Genomic DNA, 22,967 nt, shown 5'->3' with positions numbered 1-22,967 from the left:
ATGATACAGGGGATAGCCAGGAAGATATGAAAGATGAAGAAGCAAAGGATATGGTTATAGAGGATGAGGAGGACTTAGAATTCGGTGACAACTAGGATTTTGGCACATACCGAAGGATGTGCAAGTTCAAAGGGGGTGGATGTCGTGATGCTATGCGGACATAATGTGAAAAAGCATAGAAAGCATCATCATCCGACTTCTTTATTGATCTAGAGAGTCAATGTGATCTGAGTCATTAGTACTAGTGTGAGCATAGACTAGGATGGTATGCAAAAAGCAAGTTGCTTTTTCAGCTAGTTATGAGATTTTTCATTAAAAAAAACAGATTGACGAATTCGCGCGCATCGCGATCGCTATTGACAAGCTGAAAACTACAGTTTGAACTAGAAGAGAAAGAAGAAGTGATCTGGGAGATCCGTGAGTACACACACTGGGGTTCCGAGCAGCAGATTTGGGTTCCGAGCAGCAGAGGAGAAGCTGTAATTTTGATGCACGTCTTGTTCTACGAAGAAGCTCCAGGAAATCTAGTGCCTGGAGATTGCTTCTGAGTAGTGCAAGGATTCCAGGTTCTTTCAATACATATTGATTCATTTCATTGTGCTTTGTCTTTGTCGTGTTTACCACTTGTGTATTCTTTTTCTTCTCTTCCATCTCCTATCTCTACTTCCTTCTACCTGTGATCCCTAGTGGATTCGACCTTTCGACAAAAACCCCTCCGACAACGTGTGTTAACATACAATAATTGGGAGTTAAAATACTTTTTGTTTCGAAGAGAGTCTCAAAAACCGTCACGTCACAAGCTCTCCCCCACTTGCTCCGTCAGATCGATCGTACCCACCCCCCCCCCCCCCCGACTCTGTTTGATCACCCCTTCCTCACTCCGCGTGATCACGCCCAACCCCCCAAACCAAGCACGCCATCAGCGGCTCGTCACGCTGAGTCCCCTCCCCTCCCCCCCCCCACCCCCGGGACGATTCGCAACTGTCCGCCCCCGTCTGTCGTTCCCCCCCCCCCGCCTGGCCGTTTCCCCCAAACCTGTCCGTCCCTCCTAGCCTTTTGCGATTGCCACCCCCCCCCCCTCCCGGCCAGGCCTTCCTCGCTATTGATCTTTCGCCAGGCCTCCTTCCCACTGAAGGACAGCAGTTCCCCCCCCCCCCCCCCCCCCGCCATTGATCCCCCCACCCTCTAGTTGTTCCCTCTATCTGCAACAACTTCCCCCCCAGGTAGCACTGTGGCGTGATTGGTTGTTCTCACAGAAGGAACACCCGATGGAAATCTTTGGTCAGACGCCAACGCACTCAACGAGTGCCTCCCAGTCAAACACCTTGCACGTCGTCCTCTATAAGGATCAGCTCTTAGCCATCCGAGCTAAGGAGCTAAAGATAAAGGAAACAGCGATTTATGGTCAGGTAGTAGGACATTCTCCACCAGCTTCGGAACTGGCTTAACTCCACACTGCGCATCAGCACAACACAAATCGTGGAGGCGGTCCTAATGGGCCAAGGGATTTTCATGGTCCGGCTTAGTTCGGTAGACGCAACTCACGAGTTACTTGCCAATTCACCATATGCGTCCACGAAGGGGGTCATATACATGGTCCCCTGGTACAACGGCTTTACCATGGAGGCATTTGCACTCCATAACAGGTTTCTTCGGCACCCAATCACCCTTCTTTTCCCCGGCCTGGCGATAGAGTATCACCAGCTCGTGAAAGACTTTGGACATCTCTTTGGCACTGTCCTTCCCGTGTATTTCGCAGATGCAAAGACAGCAGTAGCAGTCCCAAAGATACAGGTGGCAGTAAAAGAGGTCAAGAATATCCCACAAGTCCTAGAGATTAAGGCGAGCGAACACTCCTTTAGGCAGCAGGCATTGTGACTAGGCAACCAGGGCAGTGCCTGCGCTACCACGACTTTGGGCATCAGGCAACAGTTTGTATGTGCTTCGATACCAAGGCGGCTCCGCCGACAGGCCCGCAGGTGGACATTGACGGCTTCACACGGGCCTAGAGACGACAAAGAGGAAGACTGCAGGGGGGGTCGCAGCCAACCCCTCAGACCCAGCCTCGGCAGCAAGGAGCAGGTGGGCATGCGACGCCCCCTCGGCAAAGCACTCCATAGCCCCCCCTGCCTGCCCCACCCGGCAGGACCGCAACCCCCCACATCCACCACCCGTGCCACAGACTACCTCGCCTGAGGTCCCATAGCCGCCACATCCACTTCCTATGCCCCCCCCACTGACCCTGGTCCACATCTCCCCCTTTTCATGGCTACCAGCCCCCCCTCCCCCCACTAACCATGGCCCATATCCCCCCCTTTTCAGGGCCACCAAGCCCCCCAACACCCGCCATACACCGCCGTCTATCCCACCATCACTCAATCCTCCTACCCCCCACTACCTCCCCTACCGAGCACTCTCCCCGACCCGCACCCAGTTCAAGTGATCCCCCCCAGACCCATTCCTCTTTCTCCCACACATGGTGATGAGCCACACGCGCCTACATCTTTCTTGCACCAGCAATCTTCCCCCTCCCATACAGCTACCAGCTCACCCGCCCTTGCCGCCCATCACACTTTCCTGAGACACGCACAGCTGTTGCCACAGGAGTTCTTCCGCAGTGGCCCATGGTCCTACTTGAGAGTTGCGAAGCGCGGAGAGTTCCCACTACCGCTAGGGGTGGGGATCTTCATGGTTCGTAAGTCAAGGAGGAACAAGGTTCATCTACTAGCACAACCCGATGGACCAAACTATGCCTTTTTTCTTCAGTCCTCTCACTCAGGGGAGTAGATAACTACACAGGCAAAGGAGGAGTTGAAGAGTCAGGTAGCGGACCACATCTCCTAGTGGATGGGAGAAGAAGGACTAGCATTGTTTACATGACAGTGGCTTGGTTGCATGATGGACATTATCTGGTGGGCTGGCGCCGAGATCCCACACTTGAGCATCATCTTTCGAGCCCCTCCACAGTGGAGAGCTCCGAAGAATATGATCGAGTGGCCCCTGGCACAGGCTGCCCGATTCTACTAGTGTATAGAATCACGACTCTTAACATGGCTGATAGATGCATTGATAGTACCACCTGGAGCATCTATCACCCCTATGGTCCGCGGCCGAGGGCCACCATGGGAAACTGGAGCTCGCCGTCCAGACCAGCAGCAAAGCGTATTTGCATGTATCATAGTTTCTCCTCCTCATCAGAGGCCTCCACACCGAACAGATGCCTGTTCGGTCAGTCAGGTTTCCCCATGAGTCTACACCTTGCATCCTGGAATGTGAATAGTCTCCACTACAGTGGGGCACGTGGTTCCAGGAAGTTAATTGTTCAACAGGAACTGCAGCCTGCCCTTGCCGGACGGATCAACATCTTACTTCTACAAGAGCACAAGGTCACCCCCACCCAGGCCCAACAAGTAGGGCACGTACTTCCGGGCAGCTCGCACAGTTACTGGGAGCACGCTATAGGTGCCCACAGCAGGAGTGGAGTCATATGCACCTCTATTGGCCCGAGCTTCACTGCCTGTGTACGAGACTACGGGATGATAGTGACAGGGAGGGTTCTTAGGATCAGATTGGATATTGGGGACTCCTGCCTTGGAGTCCTCAATGTCTATATGCCCCTACACGGAGGTTAGGACACGCAGCAGGTTCTAGATGGAGATCGCGGATGGACTCCCAAAGGTGGACTCCTGGATCGTTGAAGGAGACTTCAACCACCTGGAGGCTTTGGAGAACCAGCAAGGCAGAGGCAGAAACTACCAGGGCATGGCTAGGGAGGAGCAGGAGGCATGGAAGGTCTTTCTACTAGCAGTAGGAGCACGTGATGCCTGGAGAGACCGTGCTTTCCATAGGAGGGAGAGGTCATTGGATTTCTCTTGGGGATACAAGCGGCTAGGAGGAGTCTTGTTGGAGCGGTTGAATAGGTTCTATGTGGAAGAGTGGGGAGGATCTCGTGGAGGCCAGATTGAGCAATTGGCAGGCACCACATTGTCCAATCATTGCCCAGTCCTCCTGACACTTGATCGCCCAACATCTACCCTGGACACACGCTCTTGTCGGATCCCTGACTTGATCTGTAGGAGGAGGGAGATGACAAGACAGATAGAGCAGATTTGGACCACAGAGTGGGGCAGGAGGGACCGGATAGCAGAGGAGGTTGCAGAGATCCTAGCCGAGTCGAGCAGAATCTGCCAAGAGACAGTCATACAGGCTAGACAGCAGAGCTGGGAGGAGGAGAGAGCACTCCGGCGGGACCTTGCAGCCACGCAGAGATTGTTACAGGAGGCACAAGGGGATCCCACCCTCCATGCACAAGATGTGGGTGTGCGAGCAGCCATTGTCGGCCTAGAGGACAGCCGCTCAGAGTTCTCTTTCTGAACCTCAACAACCTTTTGGGCGCGGAAGGGGGACACGATGTGCGGGGAGTTCTTCTAGGTGCACCAGCCTTGCACCGCAGGAGAGCAAATACGTAGCCTTCGAGATCAATATGGGAGGACTCGTTCTAGCCCAAACGAGGTGATACAAATTGCCACCAACTACTATACACGCCTCTTCCAGCAAGGAGAGACCCTCAGCTAGAGGACAGAGATGTAGACAGCAGGTCAGGGATCACATCCCGTCCCTCGTCACAGAGGAGATGAGACGCTCCCTCCTAGCTTCCTTCACAGAGAAGGAATTAGAGGAGGCTTTCCAAACGCAGGATGGGTAGAAATGCCTAAGGGAGGATGGCCTATCTAAGGCCTTCTTCACTACCTACTAGGAAGTCGTGAAGGACTCCCTATTATTGGCCTTCCATGAGATTTTCACTTTAGGACAGATGCCAGGGAGTCTCTCGGCAGGCTTATTAACCTTCTCTCCAAAGGGGGAGACCGGTTAAAGCTTTCCTAGTGGAGACTGATCACCTTATTGTTTATGGCCTATAAGGCACTGGCAAAGATGATTAGTAGGCGACTATGCCCCATGCTTCCAAACATCATCCATGACACACAGACAGGCGTTTTCCAGGATAGGAGCATCCTAGACAATGTATTTACCTTCTTTAAGGCGACAGAGTGGGCTTAGTACAATGGCCAAAGACTAGCCCTACTACTCGATTTCGAGAAAGCTTATGACAGGGTGGACTGGGATTTCTTAGAGAACACCATGGTGAGGTTAGGATTCGCGGGGTCTCCGCCCTTTACAGATCGGCCACCAGCGGGGTTCTCATAGGCGGAAGGCGAGGGGAGGAGTTTCGGCTGGAGAGATCTGTTTGACAAGGCTACCCCCTGGCCCCATACATGTTTCTACTCTTTGCAAAGGTGATGTCTCACTTCCTCAGGTCACGTGTGAGCGGACAGCGCGACCTGTGAGTAAAATGCAGTCCAAAGAGGGATCAAATCTCTGTACAAGTCTCCTAACATGTATAGACCTCCTCACCCAATGATCTGTGTTATCATGCAATGGATCCACATCAAGGAGCCAAGCCATTGACCTGTGATGTGTCGCCTGCCACCTATCGCCTACTCGCACAGGTTGCATATCTGTCTAACGTGCCACACGCTGCAGTTCAACCTGCCTGCAAACTGTTCCCAACAACTGTCGCCTATAGAAAACACAAGCTATCTGTCACAATTCCGCCTAGCTTGCCAATGCTCTGATACTGTTTGAAGGACGTGAGAGGAAGCAATCATGTAGTGTGTGTATCAACTGATGTGTATTCATCAATGTAGTGCAATGAAAGAGTGTAGAGTCGAGAGATGGGTGTGTATTAGTGTGGTACACACAAAGAATAAAAGAATGTATTTATACTTAGGGTACGGTACACTTACACCCGCAAGGGTGTGTTCACATGTGTAAATAAATATATACGCAAGAGTAGCGTAAGGGCTTTTACACCCACCACATTTGGCTTTGCCACATGCTAGTGAAGATTGGCTTTCCTTAGCCTGGCCCTACAAAGCTGTGTGGACAACCAAAGTGCTCTAGCTCTAGCAAAGAACCCTCTGTTTCATGCTCGCACAAAGCACATTAAGGTTCAATAACACTATGTTCGAGAGCAAATCATAGATTTTGAGTTAATGTTGGCCTATTGTCCCATGGAGGACAACAGAGTTGATCTCTTCACGAAGTGTTTACCCCAGGCTTCTATGCTTCATTACATGAGGTTGTTGGGTCTTCAAACACTCCCAAGATCTAAGAGGGGGTGTTAGTCTGCCTGTGTTAGTCTTGTCAGTCTGTCATCTCTTGGTTGTGAACTCCTGTCATAGTTTGATGGAGACACAGGAGCTCTAGCAGTTTGGGTGCATTTGCTTTATTTGTCGGCTTCCTGTCTGCATTTCTAGGCTAGTTTCTGCTTTCCACAGTCTACCTACACCTGCCAAACATTGTCATTGTCATCTGAGATTTTGCCAAGGTAACTCCTAATTTTTCTTCCATGACCAGCATTGAATGCTGGTCAGTCAATTTTTTTGGCACCTATTGGTGCAAGTCCGCGAGATTTGGACATTTATGGCTATTCATAGCCAGTCCTCCTCACTTGACAAGCACACATACTCTTCAGTCTCCCCTTTGTAGGGGCACACTGCAACGCTCCGTGCTTGGTGCTGCCATTATCATTAGCCTAATCTGGTGCCCTCACTAATGCTTTAGGCTGCGTAGGGATTGATCAGTCCATCCCCATTGTATCGACATTCTTCTTCAGACAATGCAGTTTTCTTCATTCATCTTCTGCTTCCTCTCTCTCTCTCTCTCTCTCTGTGTGTTCATGTTTCTCTTCCGTTGTGCACTCTCACAAGTTGATCAAGCCAAACATATGCCTCATTGAAATCAATGAAAAACCCTTTTGGTCCCACACGAGATCATCAAAGCTAAGGTTGGGCTACACCAATTATAGTATAAGCTTTTACCATATCAATGTCATTCGTACATAGCTTGCAGGAGCTACCCAAACATAGATTTGAATGACTTCTTAAGTCCTCCGATAACCTAGATGTCATCTTGGTTGGAGTTACATGGTTGTAGCATGGATAGTCCATCATCCATTTAATATTCTTTTGATGCACTCTCTCTCACTTTGAGCCACTCATGGAGATTGGTAGGATCATTAGATAGGACCTTATTCATGTGGATACTATGAGAATAAGGTGGACACTAGTACATGAGCTAGGAACAAAGATGGCTTTCTACCAAGATCATCTTCTCCACACTACAAATGATGGCTTTATTGTGCACCCAACATATATATACACCGACCTTTCTCATGAAATCAAATGCGATATTAGCCAATTGTGCAACTCTTCACAACAGCTAGAGATTTGAGGCTAGACAATAAAGATCCATGCCTCCTAAAAGCACATGCGCCAAATTTGTCACCTAGAGCTTGAGATAAGGAGTGCTACATCAGTTCTTCTATTAGTAGTGCACATTTCATGGGTATTAGGCATGTTTATTTGGCTTGTACTAGGGCACCTCCTTGGGCAGCTCCATGGCTCATTTTGGGTTGGTCTTTTGTCTAGGATAGCATCTTGAGGCCTACATATATGACTCCACTCCACTCTTTGTATCTTGTCACATCCATCTTTGTCTTAAGTTATGGATTCCATTGCCCGTTCATCTATTCTCTAAGTTCTCGTGTTTCTCTCTTTCATTGTTCTTCATTGTTCTCAATGTTTAGCATTTGTGTTCATTTGTTTCTATTGCTTTGCTCAGTCTCACATGGTATCAAATGACCACCCTTACAACTTTCCCATTGGATCTTGGTGTAATATGAAAGGAGAAAAAGAAATTTGGTGCAGCAGTCAATCTCCAAATAACTTCAGTCCCCCCACCAACAAGAAAGCCTATACCATGGGAGTCTTACCTCTTGCAGGAGCTGAAAAAAGGTTAAGGAGAGTTGGCAGCAATGAAACAAGAAATGATCAAGAAGGAGCAACACATCAAAGAACTCCAAGAGCAACTGCAAGGCATGAAGAACAAACAAAAAAAAGCAAAGGAAGATCCCATAACAAAGTCACACAAGGAAAATTGGCCAACCAAATACAAAAAGTGAATTCATCTGATTCAACACATTTTGGTAAAGAGGTTATGTTCATAATTGAGAAGAACGAGAGGATTGAAAGTAGAGAGAGAGAGAGAGAGAGAGAGAGAGAGAGAGAGAGAGAGAGAAGGATTAGTGGTCTTCCCTCTAAATAGAATAGGGAGAATCTTGCTCCAAAGTTGGCAGCAATGAAATAAGAAGTGATCAAGGAGGAACACATCAAAGAACTGCAAGAACAGCTGCAAGGCATGAATAACAAACAACGAAAAGAAAAGGAAGAGCCCATAACAAAGTATTTACAAGTAAAATTAGCCAACCAATTTAAAAAAATGAAATCATCTAATTCAACACATTTATGTGAAGAGGTTATGTCCCTAATTAAGAAGAATGAGAGGATTGAAAGTAACAAGAGAGAGAGAGAGAGATAAGGCTTGGTGGTCTCCCCCCTAAATGGGGAAAGGGAGAATCTTGCTCCAAAGCTTGAACAATATTTCAGTCTACAAACAGATGTTTTATTAGCACAGTTAAGCAAGGTTGTCCCTTTCATAGATTTAGGAGAGCCCATTAGCATTATTCCAAAAGTCACACAAGCAAAAGTCAATTACATGGATATGACACAGAAGGTAGCTATGATGAAATGAATGGGAAGAAAACTAAGTCCCTACAAGGAACAAAAGTATGGGTAGCGTACAAGTTGACCCACTACAGCTTAAAAATCAACCAATACAATTAGCCAAGTCAAAGAAGCACGAAGCAATGGCAAGTGGCAAGTGTATCAAGAAGGAAAAGCAGTCATCATGAAGTTCCATACCCCACTTTCCCATAAATAAATGTCTCTTATAATGGGATTTAGCAACCCTCTATTTTTGTAATGGAACTCAATGTTGTAATTAAAACTCTTACGAGTCATAAGAGCTTAGAGTTTATTCGCTCTTAGTTAATTTCATTTTCTTTCGTTTTGTGTGCCTTAATGGCATTAGTACTTGAAGTGGAATGTAATGAATCATTTGATCTATCCTATAGGTCAATTTTGGCCTCCAAAGGATGCTAATAGAGCTTTCTTTCTTTCTACCTGTGGCTGTTGCAGTTCTTAGAAGATAGAGGTCTGCAATCAATGCATTTTACTAATGTGGAGCTGTCCCTAATTATGCTTTGGCCCCTTAGCTTGCTGATTGGTGTGGGCAGCCTCAATTTGACAATCTGTTTTTGAGCCTCAACACTGCTGGCAAACCTGCACTTTGGGCTACTCTATTGTCACCAGGGCTGGCTCTATTGTCACATGCTGTTCCATAAACCTCCTCAACTTTGTGTTTTGACTGGACTTTTCCTCTTCACTAAGGTACCTAGTGTTTTGATGATCTAATCATTTTCACACTTACATTTTGCTTTTTCAGCTTAAGAGAGGGTCATGTGTGTTACTTGCGATCTCTTATTATAACCACTTCACTATCCCAATCTCTGTGCTTCTTGAATCCTTGTGCTTTTTGACTGGCAACTGCTTGTGTGTGTGTGAACTATAAACTATCAGTGCCCTTGGTATTAATGCCAGGAGGCATATTCTACGGTGGATTCCATGAGGTTTTGCGGTGGATTCCGTAAAATTATATTTATTTGCCGGGGCTTGTACACAAGGTGGATTCCTTGTGTGAAAAGTAGATGGAGACGCCTGTTCTTTTCGGGTGTCACATTAATTTAATGTGCAAGTGGGTGATTCCATAGCGGGTGATTCCGCAAAATACATATTTAAATTAAAGGACGTTTATGAGTTTACAGTGCGCACTCGTATTAAATTAAGGTTAAAACAGAGTTCCAACCTATTTATTTATTTTGTAGCCGAAGACTACTAGATATTCACTTTTATCGGTTTAATTTTATTATTTTCTAAAAATTGTGAATGCTTCAGTTGATATGTAGAGCAGATGGCGATGGAACTAGGAAGCACTGGGCGATAGCGTGTATTCAACTTATTTTAAAAAAAATATCATTTTTTATAGGCGCGCGTTAGGTGTGGCGCAAATATTTATTTTAACGCATTTATTTATTGAAGCGCTTGATATATATTTATTATTTTTTATGTGCATGGGCATACGATTTAAATATTCATTATTGGTCATTGTATTTGGGCACAGCCCAACTCTTGGGACGCCCAACTGCTTTATTCTTTATTTGGACAAAAGCAAACACAAAAGCTAAAGCATGCTAATTGTAAATTTGGGCTATTTTTTATCTTGGAGATCAATAAAATATGAAATACATGCTTTGTAGAACGCTCACACAAGGCATGGGGGGAGATTGTACCCAATTGATCTTTTTGCTTCATGTCGTACAAGATTCTCTTGGATTTTGAGCAAAAAGTAGAATATCGCGGCAATCCGTCAATACCAGCGCATTCCTGGCAGTGAAGAATCCCCTACACGCATTCGGATTATGAAGGACCACTCCTTGCTGATGAAGGACCACTAGGGAAACTCCCTTATCAACACGTTTTTTTTTTCTCAATTAGCAGAGAGAATAGAGATTAGAGTTTAAAAGCTTAATAAGCTTTAAACAAAAAGCTTAGTCTCCAAAATTCAACACATTACGGCGGCAGCATGTACTGTTGTCGCCGATTGCACTGACGACATGCCGCCGTCTTGATCGAATTGTTTAAAACCATTAAGCTTTTACTAAAGCTTAAGGTTATTAAGTTTCCTAAAGTCTAAAGATTTCAATCTCTCCCATAGCAGCACTTCACACTAGTTAATCTCGAACCGGTTTTTAACCTCGCAAGCCCCTGTTTACACCTGCGTTGTGACAAAGACGAATTCCAGCAATCAGAGAATCACACACAGACTATACGGAAGACGTATCCGCTTGGAAAAAGGCCGACATCAATTTCCGTAACCGCGGAAAAGAAAGATTAATAGAAAGCCACTAACAAAAAAAGCAAGCCTTGTAAACCCGACTTAAGCTACACCCATCCCGCTAACAGCATTTCGAGTGTGAGATTGTTTGAAATTTTGCAGAATGGCTGATCAAAATATGGAAGATTTTATGGTCGAAGGTGATTTACAAGAACCAACGATGGAGCCAAAACTGGACCTAATTATGATGCAGCTTCAAGAGGAACAAAGAGCACGTCAAACTTTGCAAGCTCAATTGGCCAGTCTTTAATGATCTACTGCCGATCAAGATGGACCGCAACCTGAAAATATTATACGGCGCACAATCGATGCGACACTTGAAGCACAATCTATTCGGAAAGAAGCAAAGATAAGTAAAAGAAATTTCAAATTTCGTACTTTCAATGGGTTACGCGATGGAAAGACTGTACTTGTTTTTATCAGTCAGTTTGATGATTATTTCCATGAAGAACAATATGCCGAAAAAGACAAAATTAAGTGTGTCACTAATCATTTAGTGGACAGAGCATCCCTATGGTGGACTGTTGTCCGTAAAAGCATTGATTATTCTATTACTTGGGAGACTTTCCAAAAGAAGTTTTTGCGGAATTTTCTTACATCCCAATTCCACAAAAAAGCAATCAAACAGTGGGATCTCCTGCAACAAAGAGATCGCGAGCCTATTTCACAATATACCGAACGTTTTTTGAATGCTTTATTGCAACTTCAAATGCTTGAAGATGTACTTGAGGCGATCCATAAGTGCAAGTTTATGTTTGGTTTGCTTAGTCACTTCTATGCGAAAGTGAATATGTTCAAGCCAACGACTCTCAAGGATGCGATTTCTTTGGCTCATGACGCTATAGACAAAATTCAAGGACGAGAGAAGCGACCACAGCAATTCTCAAACAATGGTAACTTCGGTACACAACAATTCAATTCTAACTTTCAAAGATTCAATCAAAACCACTTTATTCCATTTTCATTTCGTAAATCTTGGACACGACTCTCTGCTTTACCATCAAACACAAATCCAAATTCTAAGCCATCTTTTCAGCCAAATCCCAACATTCCTAAACTTCCCGCTATTACCAATAATCCATACTCTGTTATAAATGCCATCAACCTGGACATCTAGCGGTGAATTATTAATCCAAAAAGTGACTGAAGATAAAGACCATGAAGAAATGCCAGATTTCACGAAAGACAATGACGATAACGACACTACTTCAGATACTTTACCAAGTACTAAATCTCCATTCTTTATTAACGATGAAATGTCTTGTGCATGGTAAAGAAAAGACTATTTTACATGATGATGAAAGCACACACAATTTTATTCATGCGAAATTGATCAAAGAATTAAATTTACATACTGTTTCCACTCATTATCGCATCAAGGCTACATTTTTAGGCACTAGATACAATGAAACACAATAAATACATAACTTAGAAATTAAAATTGGTGATTATGCTGAACGTAGAAATTTCTTAGTTATGCCTCTGCAATCTAGTAACATTATCTTAGAAATGCCTTTACGTCATCAATATAATCCTGATATAGATTATTTCACGCATTCAATGAAGATTTATTCTCATGGAAAACAAATCACATTGTATGGTATGCACACTTTTAATAATTTTTCATTGCTTAGTCATACACAAGCTAAACGTGCATTAAGAAAAGGTAACAAATCCTACTTAATCTAGGTGAATGAAATTGAAGTTAAAGAAAATAAGATGCATTCTAGGCACGCACAATTTCTTTCACAATTTAAAGATTGTTTTGCTGCTGACTTACCACTTAGTTTACCACCTACACGTCCTGAAGATCATAAAATAGACTTAATTTCAGATTCTCAACCACCATGTAAAGCATCTTATCGACATAATCAAATTGAACAGAAAGAAATTCAAACTCAAGTTGAAGAATTGTTAACCCGAGGACTCATTAGGCCCAAAAGTTCTCCATTTGGTACACCTGTCCTATTAGTTTTTTTTAAAAAGAACACCTATAGAATGTGCATTGATTATAGTGCCCTAAATAAGATCACTGTCAAGAATAGATATCCAATCCCTAGGGTAGACCTCATGGATAAACTACAAGAGTATGTAATATTTAGCAAAATAGATCTTAAATCTGGATACCATCAAGCATGACTAGACACATCTGATATTTTCAAAACTGCATTTAGAACTCAATTTGGAAATTATCAATTCATTGTTATATCTTTTGGTTTAACTAATGCACCAACCACATTCAGTCGTATCATGAATAGTATATTTTTGAAGCATCAGTATTATGTCATTGTTTTCTTTCATGACATATTGGTTTTCAGTAAGAATGAGAACGAGCATTATGAACATTTATCTTTGGTTTTCAAATTATTGAAAGAGAATCAATTATATGCTAATCCTGAAAAAAATGAATTTTTTCAAATCCAAATTAAATCCTTAGGACATATTGTTTCATCTGAAGATATTAAAGTTGAGCCTAAAAATATAGAAGCAATTTTGAGTGGGCCGATACCTAGAAATATATATGAATTACGTTCTTTCTTCGGTCTTATTAGCTTTTACAGAAAATTTGTCAGAAAAATTTCATTGCTTGCATTACCTTTGACAAAATTATTAAGGAAATGTATTATATATCATTAGTCTGAAAATCAGTAAAAGTCTTTTGATTTACTGAACCATGCCTTAACCCATGCTCCTGTATTGCAACTCCCTAACTTTAATAGACTATTTTTCCTAGTAGTCACTGACGCTAGTGGATCTGGAATAGGAGTTGTCCTTATGCAAGATTCCCATCCCATAGCGTACTCTAGCTGCAAGCTTAAACCCTCTGAACTCAAGTATTCTACTACGATAAGGAATTGCTAGCTGTATTATAAGCTTTACGTCAATGGAAGCACTATTTAATGGAATCTGAATTCATGATTAAAACTGACCAACAAAGTATCAAGCATCCCCTTAGTCAACCACAAATCTCTAACCAACATATTAAGTGGGCTGCTTTTATTCAAAGTTTTCATCCACTTATCCGATATCAACCCAGAAAAGAAAATATTGTTGCCAATGCCTTGAGTAGAAGACCAACTATTCATAATATCTCTGTGATATCTTTTGATTGCCTTATCCCTATGATCAAGACCCCAGTTTTCTAGCTAATTGAAATAAATTAATTGCCAATAACTGGATTCCAATTGATTCATTGTCTTATGCTAATGGATTTATGTTTTATGATAAAAGGTTATGTGTAACTGTTCCATTTAGATCATTTGTGTTACACGAAATTCATTGTCTCCCATATCAAGGCCATAGAGGTATTATTTTCACTTTACGTACATTAATTGAAAATTTCTACAGGCCATAGATGGAATCTGATATTTCTAACTTTGTATCTAAGTATTTAATTTGTCAAAGAGTTAAGCGACACCATGGTAAGCAGTATGGTTTATTAATGCCTTTACCAATTCTTGAAAGACCATGGGAACATATTTCAATGGTTTTTATTACTGGTTTGCTTATTACTCAAGCTAATCACGATATGATTTGAACTATTGTAGATCAGTTTAGCAAACAGGCATATTTCATTTCATGCAAGATAACATTAATTGCATCTCAAGCTGCTCAATTGTTTCTGAAAATTGTTTTCACTAACCATAGTTTACTAAAAGTTATTATTTCTAATCATGATTCTAGATTCTGCAATAATTTTTTGACTACTTAGTTTGCAAACTTAGGAACAAAGATTAATTTTTCATCGACATTTCATCTTAAAACAAATGGACAAACAAAAGCTACAAACAGTACAATCTTGGATTTTCTACATGCATACACAATTTCAAAACCACAAACATGGAATACACACTTGTATTTACTTCAGTTTGCATACAATAACACTCCATATACAGCTACACGAAAAGCACCTTTTAAAATCATTTATGGATATAAATTACCTACACCTATTACTTCATTGTCAAACAAAGTTAAAGCTGCTGATGATATTGCCAATATGCATGCTACTACTTTTTATGAAGTTAAAGATATAATTGCGAAAGCCCAGCAATCATATACTAAACAAGCTAACAAGAAAAGAAAAGCTATGAATTTCAAAGTTGATGATTATGTTTGGTTACGAATTGAAAAGCAAAGACTACAAAGTGTTGAGAAACACCCGGTTGTAAAGTTAGCTCCTAGATTTTATGGACCTTTATAAATCATTCACAAAATCAATGACAATGCCTTCAAATTAGAACTACCCCAACACTGGAAAATCCACAATACTTTTCATATAAGTTTGTTACAACCTTTCAAAGGCCAATTACCTGTCCACCCTGTCTAGGAAAATCCTTTTTTGTTAGAAGAATAAACTGAAATCCTTGAATCTGAGACTATTTTAGATACCGACTTTATGGCCACTAGAACTGGCCGTAAATATTCTAGATATTTCGTGAAATTTAAAAATCATCATGTTAAAGAGGCCCAATGGATGCACGCGCACGACGTAAGTGCTTACCCCTCACTACTCGCTCCACATTGAGCTAATAGAATTGAGAACAATTGCTATCCCACCCCGAGGGTATGATGCCAGGAGGCATATTCCACGATGGATTCCGTGAAATTTTGCAGTGGATTCCGTAAAATTATATTTATTTGCCAGGGCTCGTACACAAAGTGGATTCCTTGTGCGAAAAGTTGATGGGAACGCTATCCTTTTCGAGCGTCACGTTAATTTAATGTACAAGTGGGTGATTCCATAGCGGGTGATTCCGCAAAATACATATTTAAATTAATTGACGTTTATGAGTTTAGAGTGTGCACTCGTATTAAATTAAGGTTATAACAAAGTTCCAACCTATTTATTTATTTTGTAGCTGAAGACTGCTAGGTATTCACTTTTGTCGGTTTAATTTTATTATTTTCTAACAATTGTGAATGCTTCAATTGATGTGTAGAGCAGGCAGCGGTGGCACTGGAAAGCACTAGGCGATAGCGTATATTCAAGTTATTTAGAAAAAATTATTATTTTTGATAGGCGCGTGCCTTAGGCGTGGCGCCAATATTTATTTTGACGCGCTTATTTATTAAAGCGCTTGACATATATTTATTATTTTGTATGCCCATAGGCACACGATTTAAATATTCATTATTGGTCATTGTATTTGGGCACAACCCGACTCTTGGAACACCCAACCGCTTTATTCTTTATTTGGACAAAAGCAAACACAAAAGCTAAAGCATACTAATTGTAAATTTAAGCTATTTTTTAGCTTGGAGATGAACAAAATATGAAATATATGCTTTGTGGAGTGCTCACACAAAGCATGGGGGAGATTGTACCCAATCGGTCTTTTTGCTTCATGTCCTACAAGTCTATTCTCTTGGATTTTGAGCAAAAAGTGGAGTTCTTTGTTCTTGGGGACCTTCCGGCGCTCGCTACGTACGCATATGGCATCGGATTGGCGCACCAGGTATCTCTTCCTCTCTTGATTCTACATTATCATATTGCATATCACTTTCAGTATTCTTTATAACAGTTCATCTAATTGGCTTGATATTCTCTCACTATCACCTCACCTTTATCCTCTGAGGTTTCCTTTCATGGCTTGGAGGATGCATTCAAACTTCAGTTTCCAAGTATAGGTTCTCCACCTTATGCTTGGAACCTGTTCTGAGCTTCACAGATTTGATACACACCTTGATGAGTCTAGAGGGTTCTCCAAAGGATAGTGGTTTCAGCACACTTCATCGACTTTTATTGGTGGCTGCTTTCTCATGGCCACATCTCTGTGCTATTGAGATGAGATGGAGTCACAAGAATGGTGACTGATGAAAACTGGGTGACTCAGCTATTTGATGGCATGGCCAGTCCTGTTCTAGTGGTGGATACTGGCTGTTCTATTGCCCTTCACCCCTTGAACTGACTTGGATGGTGGTTCCATGTTAGGAAGGAAGTTTTATTTCTCTTACGGCATGGCTAGGCACAACCAGCAGTTAGTGGGTTTGCACATGAGAGTTGTAGCATTTTCTAATCTCCTCTATAACAACTATGATCCTCCAATGCATGCCTTGGCATGGAAGGAGGATGCCCCTACCGTATAGTAGTAAAGTGGTGCTCCTTTGATATCCATAGGCAAAAGAGGCATGATTACCAGAGGGCAAAGGTAGGGCATGTTGATGTGCATTTCATGGGTGTTGGCCAATTTATTTGGCTTTTAGTAGGGTACCTCAATTGGAAAGGGGCAGATCATTTTTGGCTGCCCTATTGTCTAGGGTGGTGTCTTGCAGCCTATATATGTGACTCACTCCTCCACTCTTTATATTGTGTCACTTCCACTTGGAGAGAGGGAGACTGGAAGCACTGCTGATCATCATTGTGCCATCACCTGTGTGGTTTGTACTTTCACTCTCCTGTCTGGAATTACTGATTCCATAGTCTTTCATCGTCTGAGTTCTTTATATATGTGACTCACTCCTCCACTCTTTACATTGTCCCATCACCTGTGTGATTTGTACTCTCACTCTCCTGTCTGGAGTTATTGATTCCATTGTCGTTCATTCTCTGAGTTCTTTATATATGTGACTCACTCCTCCACATAGGTGTCCTGCAGCCTATATATGCGACTTAGTCCACTCTTTATATTGTGTCACTTCCATTTGGAGAGAGGGAGACTGGAACCACTGCTGGTCATCATTGTGCCATCATCTGTGTGGTTTGTACTCTCACTCTCCTGACTGGAGTTACAGATTCCATTATCATTCATTCTCTGAGTTCTTTATACATGTGACTCACTCCTCCACTCTTTATATTATGCCATCACCTGTGTGGTTTATACTCTCACTCTCCTGTCTGGAGTTACTGATTCTATTGTCATTCATTCTCTGAGTTCTTTATATATGTGATTCACTCCTCCACATAGGTGTGCTGCAGCCTATATATGTAATTCAGTCCACTCTTTATATTGTGTCACTTCCATTTGGAGGAGAGAGACTGGAAGCACTGCTGGTCATCATTGTGGCATCACCTGTGTGGCTTGTACTTTCACTCTCCTGTCTGGAGTTATTGATTCCATCGCTGTTCATTCTATGAGTTCTTGCGTTATCTCTTTCACTGTTCATTCTTCTCAATGTCATTCATTCTGTGAGTTCTTGCATTATCTCTTTCACTGTTCATTCTTCTCAATGTTCAACAGTTGTGATCTTTTGCTTCCCTTGCTTTGCTCATTGTCAAATGTGATGAACAAAACAGCAGCCAACTTGACATCAAACCATCACTAGGTCCGTAAGAAACTGCAGAATATTAAGGGTGCCTTCGTCCATCAATGTGGGCAAAGCCCTTAAGCTGACAATGCCATCCTTGCTAAGCAGTTTTGGGATGAGTTTAAAGCAGAGAGTGGGTCCACACTTGCATAACTTCTCACTGTAGGTCATAACATAAATCTGTGGCATTGAGAACCATATCCAGAAGTTGAAAGAGCTTTCATTGATAGTGTTACTGTATGTTAGTAAAAAATAACTCCTAGGCCTTTCTGTAGCCTATGGGTGAACTATTTTCTTTGATTCTTTTACAACTGGTTTATACACACTTCAGACTATATTGTTTTGGAAAAGTTAAATTCGTGGAATACTGAAAAACCTGACAAAAGTTTGCGTGGAAATCAGGACCTTTGTTTCAACAACAAATGGTACTAATTGAATGTGGCAACATTGGCACATGTTTTGAGATCTACCAATTTTCGAAGGCTGCCATTTTCTTTTCGAAGCTCTTTCTCCTGCAACAAATAGTGCAAGATCAACGAAAAGTTATTTCAACTCCTTAACTGCAGCTCAACCAATGACAGGAAGTATTTAATGCATACCTTTTGAGCCAGAATCTCCATGCGTTCCGTGATCATTTCATCCTAAAGAACCGAAGCAATCATCAGTAAATCGACCACTTTTAGAATCTTCTTTTTATTTTCCATGTAACGCAAACAAATTCCAGGTTCAAAGAATGCATGCCTTTCTATGACGGATTTTCCTCAATGCCGTAGAGACATCTTTTTCAAGCTGCTTCATTTGGTCAAGTGAAAGAAGCCTTAGCTCTTGCATGTCCCCCTTCATTCGCCTACAAATGAAAGCACACACAAACCTTCATAGAAATCCCAGGATTTACAATGAACTTCATAATCTCAATGTTGTCGTCTGACGACGAGGAGATGACCTTTGCTCCAGTTGAAGCTGCTGAATCTCCTTCCTAAAGCCCATCGACTCCTACAGTAGTACCATGCAGATTATACATTACAAACATACTTTATCTCACAAGTACAATGCAGCACTATAATAGCACTTAGAAACGATTGCATATGCTCTTGCAATCTGCCTAGTTACATTACGTAATGCAAAAATAAATAAACATTACACAACACCTTCTGAGGAGATTCCCCAATTGTCTGGGTTAACTTTACCTAAGGTGCATTGGATTCAAACAAGTAATGTCGAAGACCAAAGAAATGGGCCGCACTGGCTTTTAATCCAAAGCAACTGGAAATTCAGGGTATTTATCTGGTTGCCCAAACTAAAGCTAAGAGAGACGGATGAGCCAGCTGATTGGAAGCTGCGCAATAGAGGTTGTGCAGTGGTCATGTGTCCGAAGAAACGCTGCAGTTGGTTGTGACTCAAGTATGGAAGGCTACACTATTTAACACGATAAACTCCTAACCTTCGAGGAAGAGACTGAGAACCTGGTCTCAGATGCCCTTTGTCTGCCCTTTATGCCGAATGAATGAGGAATCAGTTTAAAATTTGCTGTGGGATTGCAGGGAGGTGAAGGGTGGATAAAGAAAGACTCCAAAATGGCTGTAAACCGAACGGGCACATGCAAGACTGCGTGGAAACAAGCGTAGAGTGCAAAGGAAGAGAGAACCTTTCTATTTGGTTCAAGTGGCATGTGATAATAAGAGGGCTTACCTTCATGGCAATTCCGGAAGCAACTAATCAGGTTCTTTTGAGGACTGCCCCATGGATAATGGCTGACCACCTTGATAAGTTCTCCAAGCTCATACAATACAAGGTCTGCGGTCTATGTGCCGCAAAGGTCGTAAGAAGCTGCTACTTTTGCAAGCTCTCTCCTAAGGCAGATAAGTCACGTTTTTAAAACAAACATTTTTTTACTTTTTTGGTAACAATTCAAAGTGCCATATGAATGAGATGAATAAAACCCCAATGCAGAAACACAAATGTATGGGCGTGTGAAGCCTTTTTTGTTTTTTTGGCATAAACTCAGCTATGCACCAAAATGTAGGGTACCTATATATAGGGAGACTTTAAACCCCACATGAGAGAAGTCCCAAATCACAGGGTACCTACAGGCATACCTCACTAATTTCTTCACTCATTTTGTTTAAATGTGTAAATGTTGAAATTTGTATTTTTAAGAAGAAAAAAATTACAACTCCATAAAGGATAGCCTACTATCACTTTACAACACAAAACATTCTAGAGACTCTTCTTAATGAGGCTTTGTCCAAATTTTGCGGCACTTATGTTTCTTGCCTGCCTTCTTTAGACACAACAAAATATCTTGCATCAGCAAGTTGAAGAAGTTGGCTAGCATGCCCTTAGAGCTAGGGCATGCTTAGGTTGATTCAACTTGCGCAAGTCCAAGAAGTCAAGTTGAAGGGAGTGTGGCCAAGCAACTTGATTTGTGCTCAGATAAAAATGGAACTCCAGCAAGTGAAACTAGTCTCACTAAAATTACACATACTTGATAGACTCAACAAAGTTTTGTTACATGCCAACAAGATTCTCTCTCTCTCTCTCTCAAACCCCTTTTTTCAACAATGCTATTTTTACTGTCCAATCTGCATGGTCCACACAAGTCGACACGTGTGTGGCCGCAGTGCTTTTCTATCAGAGGCCCTCCACCCTAAGTACATGAACTTAGATGGCAAGGCTCTTGGTGCTCTTGAGATTGCCTGCCATAACACCATTAGTGGGCCACACTTATTTACTTACAAAGGCTCTAGTCACGTCCCAAATGATCTTCGTCTCCTCATTTTAAATTCCCTTTCATCCCAATTAAATGTTTGCTTCATGCTTAGTTTCTAAAGTAAACTAGCTTTGATCATGATACTGAAGATTCTATTCCATAACTGCTTAGCTTTTGGGCGAGACCAAAAGATGTGGATAGATTATCCTCTTGATAATGGCACAAAAAGCAACACAGGATTATGTCCTTGAACTTGGAGAATTTATCTTTAGGAGGCATCTTCTTTGCCAAAATCCTCCACAAAATCAAATTAAGTCTTGGCGAGGAGGTCAACCTCTTAACTTCTTGGGATTTCTTACCCCAAGATTTGAACAAGACAACCAGCATAGTTTTGAGTCACCTATGAGCTAGTACTAGGATCCACCTGGAGCTTGGGTTGATGAAATTCTTCCATTTTCTTGGCTTGTTAGAGAGGAATGCCAATATTTAGCTATCATTCCTATATAGGGCTGATCTCTTTAATTATGAAGGAGGTTGACCAGGTAGGGTCTAGTCTGCCCATTGTCTCCTCCACCCATGTTTCCTAGTCCCTGAGGCCCGGCTGCTCCTGAATCAATCTTTGACAATGAGTGCGTTGAATGGTTCTCCATTGTTATAGGACATGTTCTTAAGAGTGAATTACTTTTCGTCTTAGGTGGAAGGTTGATGGGGACACCTATCCTTTCCGGGCATGAGACTTGTAAGTGTGAATGTGGGTGAAGCCGTACATGGGTGATGCCACAATATTCATATCTCAAGTGCTAACATATAAGTGATTTGATTATTTAATGGAATTCCAATGATTAGTTGATTTAATATGGCTAGCTACATTTATTCAATTAATTATTTTTCTAACATGATTTTTTGAATTTTTGACAATTTATGTGTACAACAAGATGATTTTGATATATGCGACAATCATAATTTATTTCAAAGACTTCTTTAATAAATAAACACACCGCCATTTATTCTAAGGCGTGCATACATCCTCTTTATAAACTTTTATTGATACTTAAGATTTTCAAAAGACATAATAAAGATATTTTAGAAATAATTTACGGCTCTCACCAGTTGTGAGTTGTGTAACTAATTGTAACCATCTATTTAGTTAACTCAAGCTCTTTTGTGAAAACACTCATGCACAATGTGCACATGCACATGGTAATTCACTCCTTTTGCACTTAACCTTTAAATTGAATCATGCATTTAATATTCACATTGGGATGCATGTTCACATTCACTCTTGTGTACTCATTTGTTGACACACTCATCTTACAACACTATCTCAAACTCTTTACCCATCCTCTCACACATATTCACTGGTTCTTTCTTACATATTCATACTCTTTCCAACACTCCTAGTACACATTTCTCACCCATATTCTCTAAACGCCCTTATGTACGACGAGTGATTGTAAAGGGCCTATCTTTGGGCAAAGCAAGATTCATTTTAATATTATAAATACAACATGGAGGAGATCCCCACTCCATATATGGGGGAAAATTGCACCCAATGGTGTGTTGCTTAATTTTATTTTACTCTTCTTTAAGTCTATTTTGAGTTTTATGAGTTAGTGATTTCAATTTCATAAGAAAAGAAAGTAATGGAGAGCTTCTTTTGCTCGCTATGTGCAAATCTTGCATCCGATCTAAGGAACATTGGTATCAGATCTCAGCTTACATTTGGGGCTTCCAATCACCCATCATCTTGTGCAAGGGCGAGCTCTTTGGAGCACTTGGGCTCTACGGTCCATCTCAACTCAAATAGGCTTCACAGTTAGATTCCCAGGGCTTTAAAACCCCAAACCCCTCTATCTCTTCACGATCTTCTTCCTCCTCAAGCAATCCTGATGCCCCTTGTCATTCGATGTCGCACACTTAGCCTTCGTTGCTTTCTCATTTTTCTTATTTGTCGTCTACAACAGCTTCATCGCCCCTTAGTCCCGACTTCTCGTATTTCTTCTTGCGTCACCTTTTACATACTTTCCGTCCACCTCGATTCTTCCGTCAGCATCTTCATCGGCTCTCTGTGGCATGTTGTCCCTCCTATCGTCATCTC

General features: G+C 42.0%; 1 protein-coding gene across 1 annotated transcript in view; it reads right to left on the bottom strand.

The window, feature by feature from the left end:
• LOC148008632 (agamous-like MADS-box protein AGL11) overlaps positions 1-22,967 on the bottom strand; it is a 74,045-nt gene that overhangs the window by 14,585 nt on the left and 36,493 nt on the right. Inside the window, exons 3-6 of the mRNA XM_087674143.1 lie at positions 19,103-19,152; positions 18,901-19,006; positions 18,759-18,800; positions 18,630-18,671 (exon numbers count right to left, since the gene is read on the bottom strand). Of these exons, the coding sequence (XP_087530269.1) occupies positions 18,630-18,671; positions 18,759-18,800; positions 18,901-19,006; positions 19,103-19,152 (240 nt within the window). The remainder of the gene's footprint in view (positions 1-18,629; positions 18,672-18,758; positions 18,801-18,900; positions 19,007-19,102; positions 19,153-22,967) is intronic.

Source organism: Lygodium microphyllum, unplaced genomic scaffold, assembly GCF_053477565.2.
Source record: "Lygodium microphyllum isolate KBCC unplaced genomic scaffold, Lygodium_microphyllum_v1.1.10 scaffold_106, whole genome shotgun sequence".
NCBI lineage: Eukaryota > Viridiplantae > Streptophyta > Polypodiopsida > Schizaeales > Lygodiaceae > Lygodium > Lygodium microphyllum.
Note: the sequence above shows the minus strand (reverse complement) of the source record. Positions and strands in the feature narration are given on the sequence as shown.